The sequence below is a fragment of the Emiliania huxleyi genome, assembly GCF_000372725.1.
Source record: "Emiliania huxleyi CCMP1516 unplaced genomic scaffold EMIHUscaffold_4, whole genome shotgun sequence".
Taxonomy (NCBI): Eukaryota; Haptophyta; order Isochrysidales; family Noelaerhabdaceae; genus Emiliania; species Emiliania huxleyi.
Window position 1 is genome coordinate 756,573 of NW_005198966.1, and position 13,142 is coordinate 769,714.

The 13,142-nt window shown below is 66.6% G+C and overlaps 3 protein-coding genes across 3 annotated transcripts; 1 reads left to right on the forward strand and 2 right to left on the reverse strand.

Annotated features, from left to right (window-relative positions):
- Positions 1-85: 85 nt before the first annotated feature.
- Positions 86-1,421, reverse strand: EMIHUDRAFT_432273 (hypothetical protein). Its single transcript, XM_005770468.1, has one exon. The coding sequence runs from the start codon at positions 1,403-1,405 to the stop codon at positions 323-325; it is 1,083 nt and encodes a 360-aa protein (XP_005770525.1). The 5' UTR covers positions 1,406-1,421; the 3' UTR covers positions 86-322.
- Positions 1,422-3,831: 2,410 nt separating this feature from the next.
- On the reverse strand, positions 3,832-6,443 carry EMIHUDRAFT_414529 (hypothetical protein). The gene is made up of 4 exons (XM_005770469.1): positions 6,377-6,443; positions 5,223-6,265; positions 4,926-5,067; positions 3,832-4,767 (listed from the first exon to the last, which is right to left on the reverse strand). The coding sequence occupies exons 1-4, from the start codon at positions 6,428-6,430 to the stop codon at positions 4,372-4,374; spliced, it is 1,635 nt and encodes a 544-aa protein (XP_005770526.1). The 5' UTR covers positions 6,431-6,443; the 3' UTR covers positions 3,832-4,371.
- A 2,198-nt stretch (positions 6,444-8,641) lies between these two features.
- EMIHUDRAFT_461326 (hypothetical protein) lies at positions 8,642-11,874 on the forward strand (the record flags this gene model as incomplete). Its single annotated transcript, XM_005770470.1, has 5 exons — positions 8,642-9,445; positions 9,714-9,755; positions 9,987-10,245; positions 11,338-11,439; positions 11,600-11,874. 5 exons carry the CDS (start codon positions 8,642-8,644, stop codon positions 11,872-11,874), a joined length of 1,482 nt encoding a protein of 493 aa, XP_005770527.1.
- Between the last annotated feature and the right edge of the window lie 1,268 nt (positions 11,875-13,142).

The window sequence follows — 13,142 nt, forward strand, 5'->3', positions numbered from 1 at the left end:
GACGCCACTGTGCACTGTCCACTGATGTGTGATTTATTTCTCGAGTCTCTCGATATCAAATGTCCTATCGGCCCACTTGCAACCCGCCCTTAGTTGCTTGTAAAATCGTAACGGAAATGGTGTGCTGACTTTTGGTATCACCCCCCAAATCAGAATGCGCATTCCACCAGCCGATATGCGCCCTAGATCGCCTCCAGACCAAAGAGAAGTACCGCGCAAGCAGCGCCGATGTCGGCGCGGCCCGCTTAGATGACGTGTTCGGCGTCGGCTCCCGGAGGCCACCAGAAACCGCGCCTCCCCCCAAACGGACGAAAGAGGTGCGCTATTGAACCCCGTCCCTGCGTTCTGGTGCGGACGGTCGAGGAGTGGTGCGAGGCCGGTCCCACTCAGGATATCGTCCAGGAGTTGCCTCTGAAGGATTTGGAGGGGCCCAAGCTGCTGCCGTCCTATGCGTGGGGAGTGCAGGCGGGATACCAAAGTAGAGCAGCGACGGCGTCAAAGGCATCGCCATCGCCACCGTCAACGGCAGCGCATGCGCCGGCATCGGCGACAGTAGTGGGGTGGTGTCGGTGTGGGGGAAGGGGTTCGGCATTGGAGCGGGGGCAAATGCGCCGGTGGCGTTGGCGGTGGCGGTGGCGGTGGTGAAAGGCACCGACTGCTCAAACGGGCCTGCGCCTGACCCCAACATCACGCCCGAGGCCGCGGGCGCGCAGGAGACGCCTGGCGCTGCCGCGCTCGGCGCTGCACACGCGGGCTGCCAGCGCATCCGCGGCGGCTCTGGCGTCGCGGGCAGTCCTATCAGCGGCTCGAGGGTTCGCCCGACGCGAAACCTAACCCAGCCGCTCTCCCCGGGCGGCATCGCCGCGAGGCCGGCGAAAGTCGCCGTCGTCTCTTCCCGCAGGATCACGAGGGGAGGCCCCGTCGAAGAGCAAACCTGGTTCACCACCCGGTGCTGCGGCCACCCATTGGCGCTGCCCTCGTTCCAGATGCCGCCGGTGTGCTGGTTGGTCGGCGCGCGGCCGCACACCACCCGCAGGCGGGAGGCGGCGACGATGACTCCGCGAGCGCGGCACTCGCTGCAGAACCGCTCGCGGAACGCAGGCCCGGCCTTGCGCAGCACTACTTGCGCGCAGTGCCTCATGCCGCCCGACAGCTCCTGCCCCCAGCAGAAGGCGAGGTTGAAGTTGGGTGGCGGCGCAGACGCGGCTAGGCCGCGTGGTCTGCTAAACTGGCCCGAGGAGCGGTCAAAGTGGCGGGCCGCCTCTCGGCGAGCACTCTCCGACGCTTCGCCGCCGCCATCGCGCCGTGCCAAATCAGCGACCTCTGATAGGCAGAGGAGCCCCGCGTGTTGCTCGTCCTGCTCGTTGCCTGCCGGAGCTACGGGCGGGGTCGGTCCAGGATGCATGACATGCCTGTCTGTGTCTAAGATCGGAGACCGAACGCCGAAGTTGGCCGTCGGGAACCTCGGGAATCTCTCGGTGGTACTCCGGGGTATGCCCTGGGGTCCCCTACCCCCACACTGCTGTGAAGAGGGACGTAACCCACAATAAGAATTTTACAAGCCTCGGGCTCTCTTGCCCGCAACCCGATGCCAATCATCCGGCCCGCTGGGTGTGCTTCTCAGCCCCCCGGCCCTGCCCCTGGATGTGTTGTTACTGACTGCACTCCAAGTGCTCCAAAACTCGCTCGCGCGACACTACTCGTAGGCAGGCACGGGACTGGCGCGCACTGGCACTAACACAGGTACACCATATAAGAAAGAAACAAAGGGAGGGATGATGACCGCAGCCGCCACCACACAGGGATTTCAAGGGGAGAAGTGTGGTGCTAGCCGTCGCCCACCCTCGGGCGTCTACCACTTCCTATCTCTCTTCGCAGTTTCTCACTAATTCTCGCAGCGAGCGACCTCATGCCACCTCTCGTTCACGTTCTTCCCACTCTCGTCCTCGTTCTCTCTCCTGCTGTTTCATCCCCCGACGTCGTCAAATGTCGCTCGCCTGTCCTTCCCCCCTTCTCATCTGGCAATCTCATCTTATTGTCCCATGGGTGTTTGAGGCTGGCTACGGCCACTTCGCTCCACAGCCGTCCCGCCATCCCTGCCGTGTGCGATCCCGGCCTCACCGTCTTTCGAAATTGCTCGCACACCCACTCATGTGCGCTAGTGCGCTCTGGCGTATGTGCCCGTATGTCCGTCGGTCCACTATCTCCCTCTTCTCCGGGTCCTCTGCCGCCTCCCTTCTCACTGTGTACATGCACGGCCGAGTTCGCACCGCGTCCCGAACCACCTTCGAGGCGTCCTCCGTGTCGTCCTTTCCGAGGTATGCTGTCGCCACTGCGTCGGCGTATGCGTTGCAGGCTATTCCCACGTGCGATGGCACCCACACGAAGACCACCGCCTCTAGCTGCGATCTATAGTAAGCAATCGCCTCTAGGAGACCGCCTCTCTCCCAGTCCCTCAGACCTTCTGGCATCCCTTTGCGGTGCGCATTCTCAATCTGCTGCAGCGCGGGTTTGCAGTCGCATAGTACTAGGCACCGCCGCGTCTGTGCGTCGCTCGCGCTCGCCATTTTGCGTATGTATGCGAGATCGCGTACATCTCCGCGTCTATCACCTCCCACGTGTTCGGCAGCTTTCCTCCCCACATGCCCGCCCCAAGGGCTGTCCGTATCTCCTGTTCGTCACAGGGCCCGATTCCGTTGGGGTCCCTTACCTGTGCGTCTCCCGGGACGCGCCTCCCAAATCGCGTCGGTCCTTCGAAGACGCCGTACGCCACACCCTAGGGTCCGGCACGTACTTTCTATCCTCCGCCATTTCGTCTTCATGGTCCTTTCCTCCGTCCGTCGCCGCAAAGTGTGTGAACTGGTGTGATACGTGCAGCGCGAGGCATGTCTGCGCTACTTTCACATTCAGGGCTCGCACTCTTCCCGGATCGGAGCGGCTCGCTGTCTTTTCCCATCTTGATTTGCGCTCCTTTGCCGTCTCTCAGCTCTCCCCCCGTCTCAAATTCGTCGTATCGAAGCAAGAAGCACGTCAGGGGTCGCGGACGTAGGGCAATTCCCCCGATCAGACTGGACTCCCCCGAGGGGAAGCGAGAGGTTCTACTCGTGCGAAATGTTCATGATCGAGTCGCGCAACGAGAAGAAGGAGGACGGCTTGAGGTCGCCCTTGACGGAGTCGAGGCGCGGCGCGGAGCCGAAGGTGTGGACCCCTTTGCCCCATGTCTGCGCGCTGGGGTGGCCCTGGAAGCTGGATCTCACCGGAGATACCATCATGGAATTGGCAGCCCCATGCGGCGCGCCCTTGTCTCGGGCGAGGAGCGGCTCCGTGGACCACAGAGGGGCAGAGCCGAAGGTGCGGACCCCTTTGCCCCATGACTGTGCTGGGGTGGCCCTCGGCATGGAATTGGCAGCCCCATGTGGCGCTCGCAGATCTGCACGCAACGAGAAGAAAATGGAGGCCTCGACCTCAACCACAACGCTCAAGCATGTGCGAGATGTGTGGGGTGCACGCCCGTGGGGGCTGGGGCACGTGGGGGCCTGGGCGGCGGCGGCAGGTTTGGCTTTGCATGGGGAGCCCGGATTTCTCTCGCACACGGCTTTACATGTAGCTCTTCTCTAGTGTGAGGGTATCCAGTTTCCTGCAACACGACTAAAGCAGCGTGGCGACACGCGGCGGCCGCCCCGCGCGACCCAAACCCTGTACTGGCCACTGGCCACTGGCCCGTGCCTACTACCGCGCCCGCCGCCCATGCATCGCTAGGCCGCGCCGCCTAGTCGCTGTCCGAGTCCGAGCCAGCGGCCGGCTTGGCCGGCGCGGCCGCCTCGGACGAGTCCGAGTCGTCCGCGGCCAGGCTGGCTCGCTGCTTGGCCTTGTACGCCTTCATCTCGGCCTCGTACCGCTCCTTGTCCGCCTTGGCCTTGGCGTCCCACGGCGCCTTTGCCTCGGCGTCCATCTCCTTCCACTTTGCGCCGGCGATGCGGCCGATGTCGGTCACCTTTGCGTCCGGGTGCTCCTCCTTGATGCTCGCGCGGGAGGCGTTCATCCAGAGCATGAATGCCTGCTCACGGGCCGGCGGGTGAGGAGACGCGCGCGGCGGGGAGTTGGGGTGTGGTGCGGCGCGAGCGGGCGGGCGCCGACATGCCGCGCTTGGGCGCGTCCTTGTCCTTCTTCTTCTGCGGCTTCTTCTTGGGCGACGCCTTCGCCTTCGCCGCCGGCTTCGCCTTCTTCTTCTTTGGCGCGTCGCTGTCGCTGTCGCTGCCGCTGTCGCTGCCGCTGCTCTCCGCCTTCTTCTTGCCCTTCTTCTTGGACGAACCCGCGCGCTCGTCGTCGCTGCCGCCGCCGCCGCCGCCCTCCTCGTACTCCTCGTCGACGTCAGACTCCTCGCCGGGCGCGAAGTCCGCGTCCTCCTCCGAGTCGTCGTCGTCGTCGTCGTCGTCGGCGCCCATCCCGTCGGCCGCGCCGCTGCTGCTCGCGCGCTGCCGCTTGATGCGATCCATATACGGGTCCTCGTCGCCTACTCGCGGGCACCTCTCGGCTGGCTCCATGGTGCGTCTCGAGGTCGGCCGCGCGCGGCTCCTCCTCGCCGCCGTCCGACTCGTCGTCCGCGTCGTCGGCGTTGGCCTTGTTTGCGGCGGCGAGGTTGCGGATCTTGATCTGCTTGCCCTGCAAGAAGGCGAAGAGCTCCTTGTAGTCGGAGCGCTGCAGGTTGACGAACTGGTGGCTGCTGCCGTCGCGCATGTAGAGCGTGATGTCGAAGGTGCGCGCCGACTGCGCCTGTGCGCGCGGGGCGGGGGGGGGGGGGGGGGGCGTGGTGAGGCGGGGCGGCGGGGAGAGGCAGAGGCGGCGGGGAGAGGCAGCAGAGAACAGAGGCAGCAGGGGAGGAGAGAGGCAGCAAGGGCTGTCTCTGCCTGCGCGGCCTTGTCCACGCGGTTGAACTCGAGCGAGCCGATGCGCTCGAAGTCGATGTGCAGCGGCTTGTTCGCGACGAAGAAGAAGCACTTGTCGAGCGGGTACAGGAAGCCGTCGTTGGCCTGTGCGATGGAGGCGGACGCACGAGGTCGGGGCAATCTCGGCAGGTCTCGGTATGTCTCGGTATATCTCGCGGCAGATCTCGGCAGATCTCGGCAGAGCTCGGCAGATCTCGGCAGAGCTCGGCAGAGCTCGGCAGAGCTCGGCAGATCTCGGGAGGTCTCGCCTTGAGCGAGCAGCGGATCGACTTGAACTTGTCCTCCTTCTCGCCGTTGAAGCCGCCGACCTTTGGCCGCACCACCTTCTTCTTGGTGAAGGCGCACATCACCTTTGGCAGCAGGTCGACGAGCTCCCCGCTCTCGGACCGCTCGAGCTTGTCGTCGAACCGGCGCTTGAGCTCGGCGGAATCGAGGGCGATCTCGAGGTCGACGGTCGCGTCGCGCGGCAGCTGCATCACGATGTGCGGGTACATGGTGGCGCCCTGGCGGAGCGGGTGCTCGAGCGAGACCACGAAGGCCATCGTGTAGTTGTCCTGCTTCGGGAGGACGTACACCGACGCGACGTTGGTGTAGAGCACCTTGTAGTCGTACGTCTTGCCGTGCAGCTTGAGGAACTTGTCGAACATCTCGATGTCGTATCGGCCGCGCGGGACGGTGAGGCCGACGTCCTCGAAGGTGGCGAGCGAGGTGCCCGACGCCTCCAGGTCGCCAGACTCCTTGATCTGCGCGACGAGGGTCTCTGCCGGCGCCAGCTCCTCCTCGTCCGCCTCGTCGTCGCGCGCGGCCGCCGGCACGTGGAAGCGAATCCCGACGACCATCTCGTCCTCGGGCGCGGCGGTGTCGTCGTCGGCGAGCTCGATGATCGCCTCCTTGCGGTTCGAGGCGATCGCCTGCGACACTGCCGCCAGCGGGATCTCGAGCGCCGCCTTGTCCTCGACGCGGAACGCGAGCGAGGTGCCCTCGACCAGCGCCTCGCCCCAGTTCCACCCCTTCCACGAGAAGGCGACGTCCTTGAGGTCGAGCTCGAAGACGCGGGCGCAGTAGTCGCCGACCACGCCCCTGTCCTGCGAGCGCAGCCCCACGAACGTGTGCGAGAAGCCGCCCTTGGCGCGCAGCTTGAGCATGCACGCGTACGGCGGCGCCTTTGCCCACTCGGCGCCGCGCAGGTCCGACTTTGAGATGGCGATGACGTGGCCAGTCTTCTTCGACTTCCAGCCGAAGCCGCCCGAGTGCATCCGCAGCGTCCCCAGGTTCTCCTCGCGGTGCTGGTCCTTGCCGGCAAGCAGCACGTTGCCAAACTGTCAACGGGCGGCGCAGACGAGGGTCGGGCGGCGCGAGGGGCGGGGGCGGAGGGGGCGGGCGAGCGGCGCGTGCAGGCGCGGGCGCGGCGTGGGCGGGCCCTTCGAAACCTGCTGGGTCTCTGGCTCCGAGGCCCCAGCGGATGAGCTAGCCGCTTCCGCCATTCGCGCAGCGCCGCACACTCTCGCGCCAGGCGGTGAAGCAGAAATCGCACTCTTGACTGCGGGCTCTCTTGCCTGTAGCCCGATGCCATCATCTGGCCCGCTGGGTGCGCTTCTTTCTTAGCTCCCCGGCTACATTCCCGAAGCGGCGTAGGAGGCTACACTGACTGAAAGGGATTTTGCACAAAAGAAATCAAAACTTCCGAGAAAAAGAATTTCCCGCTAGCCAGGAAAAGAATACAGCTTACAGGCGCAAGGTTGTTTGCTTGGGGAAGGTTAAGGTTTTTCAGTAATCTCAATTCGTGTGAAGGCTTGTGCGTCACAAAAAACTTGAGATGAGATCTCTCCGCACACGCGGGCCTCCGAGCGAAATACAGACCAAACACACGCCGTGAGCTTCAACTCCTTCCATCCCGCACTGAGTTGCGCGATCCCCGTTTAATGCTCGAGGATACAGCTCGAGGGATACGGGCCGCCGGCCCCTCGTTCTCCTGCTGCACGCGCGCGCGGCCAGCGCACGCCTCAAAACATGCGCGCTCGCATCCGTGTGCCTCCATGGGACACTGGAGTAGACTACTCGACGTCAAAGCTCAGGTCGACCCCGAACCGCGGGCCTTTGCGCCTGCGTGGGGCAGAAGCCGGAGCTCATCGCAAGGGAAGACGAAGTCGGGAACTGGGCGGCACAGGCCCGCGCGCCTGCTGAGGTCGACCGAGGCGCTGGCGAGCAGCGTGAAGGAGTCGACGGTCGAGCGCACACTGCCGGTCAGCGCCCCCGTCTGGTCCACGCCGAGGCAGACCAGCTGGCTCGGCGACGGCTCGGCGCATGCGGCGACCTGCAGCGCCGCCAGCTTGCGTTGCCGCGCGTCCCAGAGCAGCGAGCCGCCGAGCGCGGCCCACGGACCGGAGGCGCCCTCGGCGGCGCCGAAGCGGCGGAGCACGCCGAGCGAGCCGACCAGCCCCTCCTCCTCGTGCGGTAGCTTGAGCCCGGTCTGCGCCTGTTCTCCACTCCACTCAATCACTTCATCAGAGCCCTCAACCTCGGGAGCTTGAGCACCGCCCGCGCCATCACGCGCGAGCTGCGCAGAGCAAAGGTGGCGTCGGTGCCGCCACGCAGCCAGAGGAGGCGGCAGAGCTTCCTCCGCTCCTCCGCCAGGCGCGCCGCGTCGAGCGGGCCCGCCGCCGGCGCGCCCGCCCCGAGCGCCTCGCGCGCACCCGCGCCGAGTGCCTGCGCGACACCCGCGCTGGCAGCAGCCTGGTTTGTGTCCGGCGTCGCGTGCAGGAGCAGCTTGCCGAGCTTGGTCATGAGCACGGAGTCCTCGCGCCGAAGCTCCTCGCACAGCTGCGCCCGCTTGGTCTCCTTCATGTTCTCCGCCCTCTGCGCGTCCAGCCTCACCACCGACGCCTTTGCCAGCCTCGCCAGCGCCTTTTCCTTTTCGTCGTACGCAGTTTCGGCAGCGCTCAAGCGCGACTTGAGCTCTGCGGTCTCCCTTTCGAGCGCCTCGCACCTGCTGGTGGACGCGTCCAGCTTCTCGCGGAGAGCGCTCACGTCCGCACCCATGTCGTGCGCGCCAGTCGCTGGCGAACCTGCGCGGCGCAAAACGGGATCCGTGGAGCGGTGCGGTGGTGGAGCGGTGCGGCGGTCACACATGCAGGGGTGCTGAGGGGTTGGCGAGGCGGCGGCGGCGCAGGGGAGCGGCTTCCCACGGCACCCCTTGCCACGTCCCCGGCGCCCCGCCGACCCTCCCTCGGCCCCGGCCCGCCCCGCCCGCGCTCGCGCGCATTACCTAACGCCTCGTCCCGCCGCGAGAGATGCACGGCGTGGGCAGCGCACCCGCTTCCCGAGAGCGCACTCGGCGCACAAAAATAAGAAAAAGCCGACCTTGAGCGCTGTCAGAGCGGTGTTTCGACACCGATATCGTTCAAGGACACACTTCATAGGTAAGTGTAAGGGCAGCTGAGTAGATACAGCGAATCCTTTGTGTTCACACCTGCAAGAGCAGGTGTGAACCGATTTCGGCCTTAGCCGTCGCCTTGCGGCGGCGGGGCGGGGCGGGGGGGCGGAAAAGAGGACCTCTAAGCGCCATCGCCATTGCAAGCAGCGCCATTGCAAGCAGTGCCCTGAAGAAAGAAAGAAAACAGACAACCCAAGGGAGGGATGGGAGCAGTGCCCTGGGAGCCCTCGCCCTAGCCGGGTGCTATTTTCCCTTTCGAAAAATGGCGGAAGCCTCGACTGTCGCAGCCCACATCGCCTCGCTCTCGGCCGACGCCTCGCTGGCCCGCGCATCGCTCCGTGCGTTGGCCACTGCGCTGCTGCCGCCCACCGGTGAGCGCGCGGCGCTGCTTGACGAGCACGCCTTCGACCTCCTCGAGCCGCTGCTCTCGCTCGCAGCGAGCGCCACGCCACGGCCGGCGGCGCGAGAGGCGCACGCGCTGCTCGCCGGCCTGGCGACGGTGGTCGGCCCGCGCGAGGGCGTCGTCATGCTGCTCGGCGTGCTCTCCGCCGGCGCTCCGCCTCGCTCCCAGCTTCTCGTCGTGGCCATGCTGGCGGCCGTGCTGCCTCGCGTCAGGCGGCGGCGGCACGAGATGCTGTCCTCGACGCTGGAGGCGCTGAGCGCCCGATACCTGGCGCGGGGAGCCTGGCCGGCAGCGGACTGGGACGCGGCGGCGGAGGAGGAGACTGCGGCGGCGGAGGAGGCTGCGGCGGCCGAGGCAGAGGCAACGACGGCGGTGGAGGAGGCTGCGGCGGCGGCAGCGGGGGCAGGGGCGGAGCGTGAAAAGGAGGCGGTGGGGGCGGCGGAGAGGGAGGAGGGGGAGGCTGCGGTGGCAGGAGAGGCGCTGGAGGCGGCCACATGGAGCGACTCGGGCAGCGGCGCAGCTCTGCTTGCGCTGCTCGCCCGCTGCGCCGCGTCAGTGATTCCAGATGGGATTCCGGATGGGGCGGGTCAGAGCACAAGCGACGAGCGCACGGCCGACGCCGCGCCGACGCACGCCGTGCTCGAGACCTTCCTCGAGGCGCTGGTCGAGAGGGCGGCGAGAGAGGGGCTAGGCGAGATCTAGCCGAGATACTGCCGGTCGAGAGTGGGTCGGAGTCGAGGCTCCCCTGCCGCCCTGTCTCGGAGTCGAGGCTCCCCTGCCGCCCTGTCTCGGCTGCGGTCTCTAACCTCCGCCAGCTGAGCCCGACAGGTGTCGAGGCTCCGTGCGCCGCCCTGTCTCGGCTGCGGTCTGCCCGTGCCGCGATTCGCGCGCCGTGTGAACGGCGTCTCTTCACACCTCATGCCGTGAACAGGTCGGTCTGTGTCGCGTCGCGCGCGTCGTCGGCCTCGGACACGTCGCCGCTGGGCACTCCGCCGAGGCTCGTCCGCGCCGTGCAAACCCCAACCCCAACCCTAACCCCAACCCCACCCAAACCCAAACCCTAACCCGAACTCACCCTAGGCTTGGCCGCGCCGTCTACGCGCACCACCGCGCTGGGGCGCACCACCGCGCTGGGGCGCCGCCGAGTCGGCCGCTGGAGTCGGCTGCCGGTCTGGCCCTGCTCCTCCTCTCTGCCTCTGGGCAGGGCTCCTCGCGCCTGCGCTCGTGCGGCCGCGAGCTGCTATGGCGAGGCATGGAGGAGGCGGAGGGCGAGGCGGCCGCGGCGAACGTCTGGTCGGCGGAGAAGGTCTCGGAGGCGGGGGCGGAGAAGGCGGAGGCGGAGAAGGTCTCGGAGGCGGGGGCGGAGAAGGCGGAGAGGGGGGAGGCGGAGGCGGGAGAGGCGGGAGAGGCCAGAGCGACGGCGGCCGGAGATGCGAGGCGTGGGGCGGCAGCTGGGCCGGGGGGTGCGTGCGCCGGGTGCGCGCACGCCCTGGTTGAGCACATGGCGACCGCAGCAGAGCAGGCGGAGATCTAGCCGAGATCTAGCCGAGATCTAGCCGAGATTCACCGAGATTCGCCGAAAACTAGCCGAGATCTAGCCGAGCACGCAATCATGACTTCGTGAGAGCAGGCCGAGCGCGCCGCCTCCTACGCAGCGCTGCAGAGGCTTCTCGACCCGCACCGCGGATCTCGGCCATATCTCGGCCATATCTCGGCCGTGTCTCGGCCATATCTGGCCCATATCTCGGCCGTAGGCTGGTGGATCTGCACAGCGTCGCGTCCCGGCTGGTGCTGCTGCAGGCGCTGCTGCGGCGGTGCGGCCACCCGAAGGCGGGCGAGATGACCCGAGATGACCCGAGATGAGCCCGAGATGACCCGAGATGACCTGAGATGACCCGAGATGACCCGAGGTGACCTGAGGTGACCCGAGATGACCTGAGGTGACCCGAGGTGACCCGAGATGACCCGAGATGACCCGAGGTGACCTGAGGTGACCCGAGATGACCCGAGATGACCCGAGATGACCTGAGATGACCTGAGATGACCCGAGATGACCTGAGGTGACCTGAGATGACCCGAGATGACCCGAGGTGACCCGAAGGCGGGCGCGCTGCTGCTGCACCGGCTGAAGCAGGAGCATCTCGACGAGACGCGCAGGCGCACCTCGGGCCACCTCGGGTCACATCTCGGGCCATCTCGGGCCATCTCGGGCCATCTCGGGTCATCTCGACGAGACGCGTAGGCGCGGCGGCGCGGCGGGTGCGGCGGAGGGGGCGGGTGCGGCGGAGGGGGCGGGCGGGCCCCACTTCGGCGCCGCGGCGCTGCTGCCTCTGCTCCGCACAGTGCTCGACGAGGCTGCTCGAGGAGGCGATGCGGGCTGTAGATGCCGAGCAGGCTCGGCATGTGTCCGTGTGATCGAGCGAGCAGCCAGGTAGAGCCCGCGTGCTAGTGCCACAACGGACCAGGCGAGATCACCCGAGATGACCCGAGATGACCCGAGATGACCCGAGACCACCCGAGACCACCCGAGACCACCCGAGATCACCCGAGACCAGGCGACGCGGCCCTCGACGAGAGTCTGGACGCCATCCTTGGCGCACTCAACTTGGCGCGCCTCCTCGTCGCCTCGGCACTGGCGGCACGTCGCGGCGGAGGAGGTGGAGGAGGCGGCGGAGAAGGAGGAGGAGGCGGCGGCGGCGGAGGCGGCGGCGGAGGAGGCGGCGGCGGTGGTGGCGGCTCCTCGTCAGGAGGGTCCTGCGGTGCGGTAGGGGGGCGGTTCGACGGCCTAATCAATTGACTCATTCGTGCATCCGTTAGGGGGCGGCTCGCCCGGCCTCGAGCTGGCGGCGGCGGCGGCGCTGCGGCGCGAGACCTTGAAGCCGCTGGAGGCGAGGATGCGGCACGAGATGGATGCGGCGTGGGCGGCGGCGCGCGAGGAAGAGAGGCGTGGCGAGGGCGGCGGGGTGGCGGCAAGCGGCGGCGGCGCCGCCGTCGCCTTCACGCACCTGCAGGTGGCGCTGGGCGTGCTCGAGCGATTGTCCCAGCTCGTCGCCGAGCTGGAGGGGGAGGTCGGTGATGTCTCGGCGGTGTGATGTCCTTTCACATTTGCCAACGAGGGGGCGTCTGTACGCGAGAGACCGCCGTGTAAGCGTGTGCGCCGGGCGGGGAGCGCGCTGCGCCGATTGCGAGAGGGGCGGGTCTATTGAATTACTATTGAATACTATTACTAGACGCCCGGCCCACCGCACAGAGCCCCGTACCTACTTGTCGGGGGCAGAGTTTTATTGCGAGGATGATTGTGCATGTTTCTTCCGGGCCGAGACAGTGGGACGACGCGCTGGCCCACCCCAAGGTCTCGACCTTCCTTGGGCAGCAGCTGATTGTGCGAGCGGGCTGTGGCCCAGCCAGCCGGACAAGCTGCTGCCACCAAATAAGCAAAACCCCCCCGCGCCCCGGAGCCGGACACGCCGGAGCGCGGAGGCCGTTTACTTGCTTGCCGTCTCTTTCTGTGGACGCTGAGCTCCGAGACGGGGCTGGAACGAATGGATCGAAAGCGAGCGTCTCATCCTTTTTTTGCGGTGGCGCGAGGACGCCCACGAGAAGGGTGATGATGGACGACAGTCAGTAAGTAGCAACCCACTGTACCGAACGACCGACCGACCGACGCTCCAATCGTAGCGCTCGTAGCGCTCGGCCGAGCAGGGTTGGGGAGGGACGACAAGTACCTAACACTTTCGAACCTCGGGGGAAAGAGAAATTCCACCCCGGTTCGGCCTTTCCATGGTCCATGGAAGGATGCAACTCTAGGTGCAGTTTTCGCCCGCCGAGCTCTACTGTCAAACGACGCGGACACACACAGATGCTCGCCCGCTCCCTCCTCCTTGCGGTGGTGGCTCTGCCTGTTGCCTCAGTGGCTCCGAAACCGTACAGCGACGACAGCGGAGGCACGCCCCGTGCTCAGCCAATGCACGGCAAACGAGGGCTCGACGTCGCGGCGGCGCTAGAGAACCACGTCTATGTTGCAAGTGATGAGTTTGACGATACCCTGGTTGAGGCACAAATCGAGTGGGAGATCATGCATAAGCCTCCGCCCCCTCCGTCCCTACCTCCACCGGGCATGGACTTCTTCTTCTTCAAGTTCCTTCGCGCAGAGCCTCCAGGTGCGGCACCCTCAGTCCGTGGAGCGAGCGTCGCCGCAACGGCCCTCGGCCTCGCCGCCCTGCTCGCGGTCAGGACGGGCGCCTTTGCGCGCGCTCGCGCGGTGCTGGTCTAACCTACTGCAGTGAGACCATCTGAGTATCTAGGTAGCGCGACGGGGCGCTCTTGGTGGATTTTGGTGAGAGAGACCGACATCTTCGCA

Excerpts from the sequence above, each read along its gene's own strand:
- EMIHUDRAFT_432273 (XM_005770468.1), bottom strand. The coding sequence starts at position 1,405 with ATGCATCCTGGACCGACCCCGCCCGTAGCTCCGGCAGGCAACGAGCAG.
- EMIHUDRAFT_414529 (XM_005770469.1), bottom strand. The coding sequence starts at position 6,430 with ATGGCGGAAGCGGCTAGCTCATCCGCTGGGGCCTCGGAGCCAGAGACC. Across the intron at positions 5,068-5,222 it reads AACGGCGAGAAGGAGGACAA|ATTGCCCCGACCTCGTGCGT; the intron begins GTTCAAGTCGAT and ends AGACCTGCCGAG. Across the intron at positions 4,768-4,925 it reads GCTCGCTCGAGTTCAACCGC|TCGGCGCGCACCTTCGACAT; the intron begins GTGGACAAGGCC and ends GCACAGGCGCAG.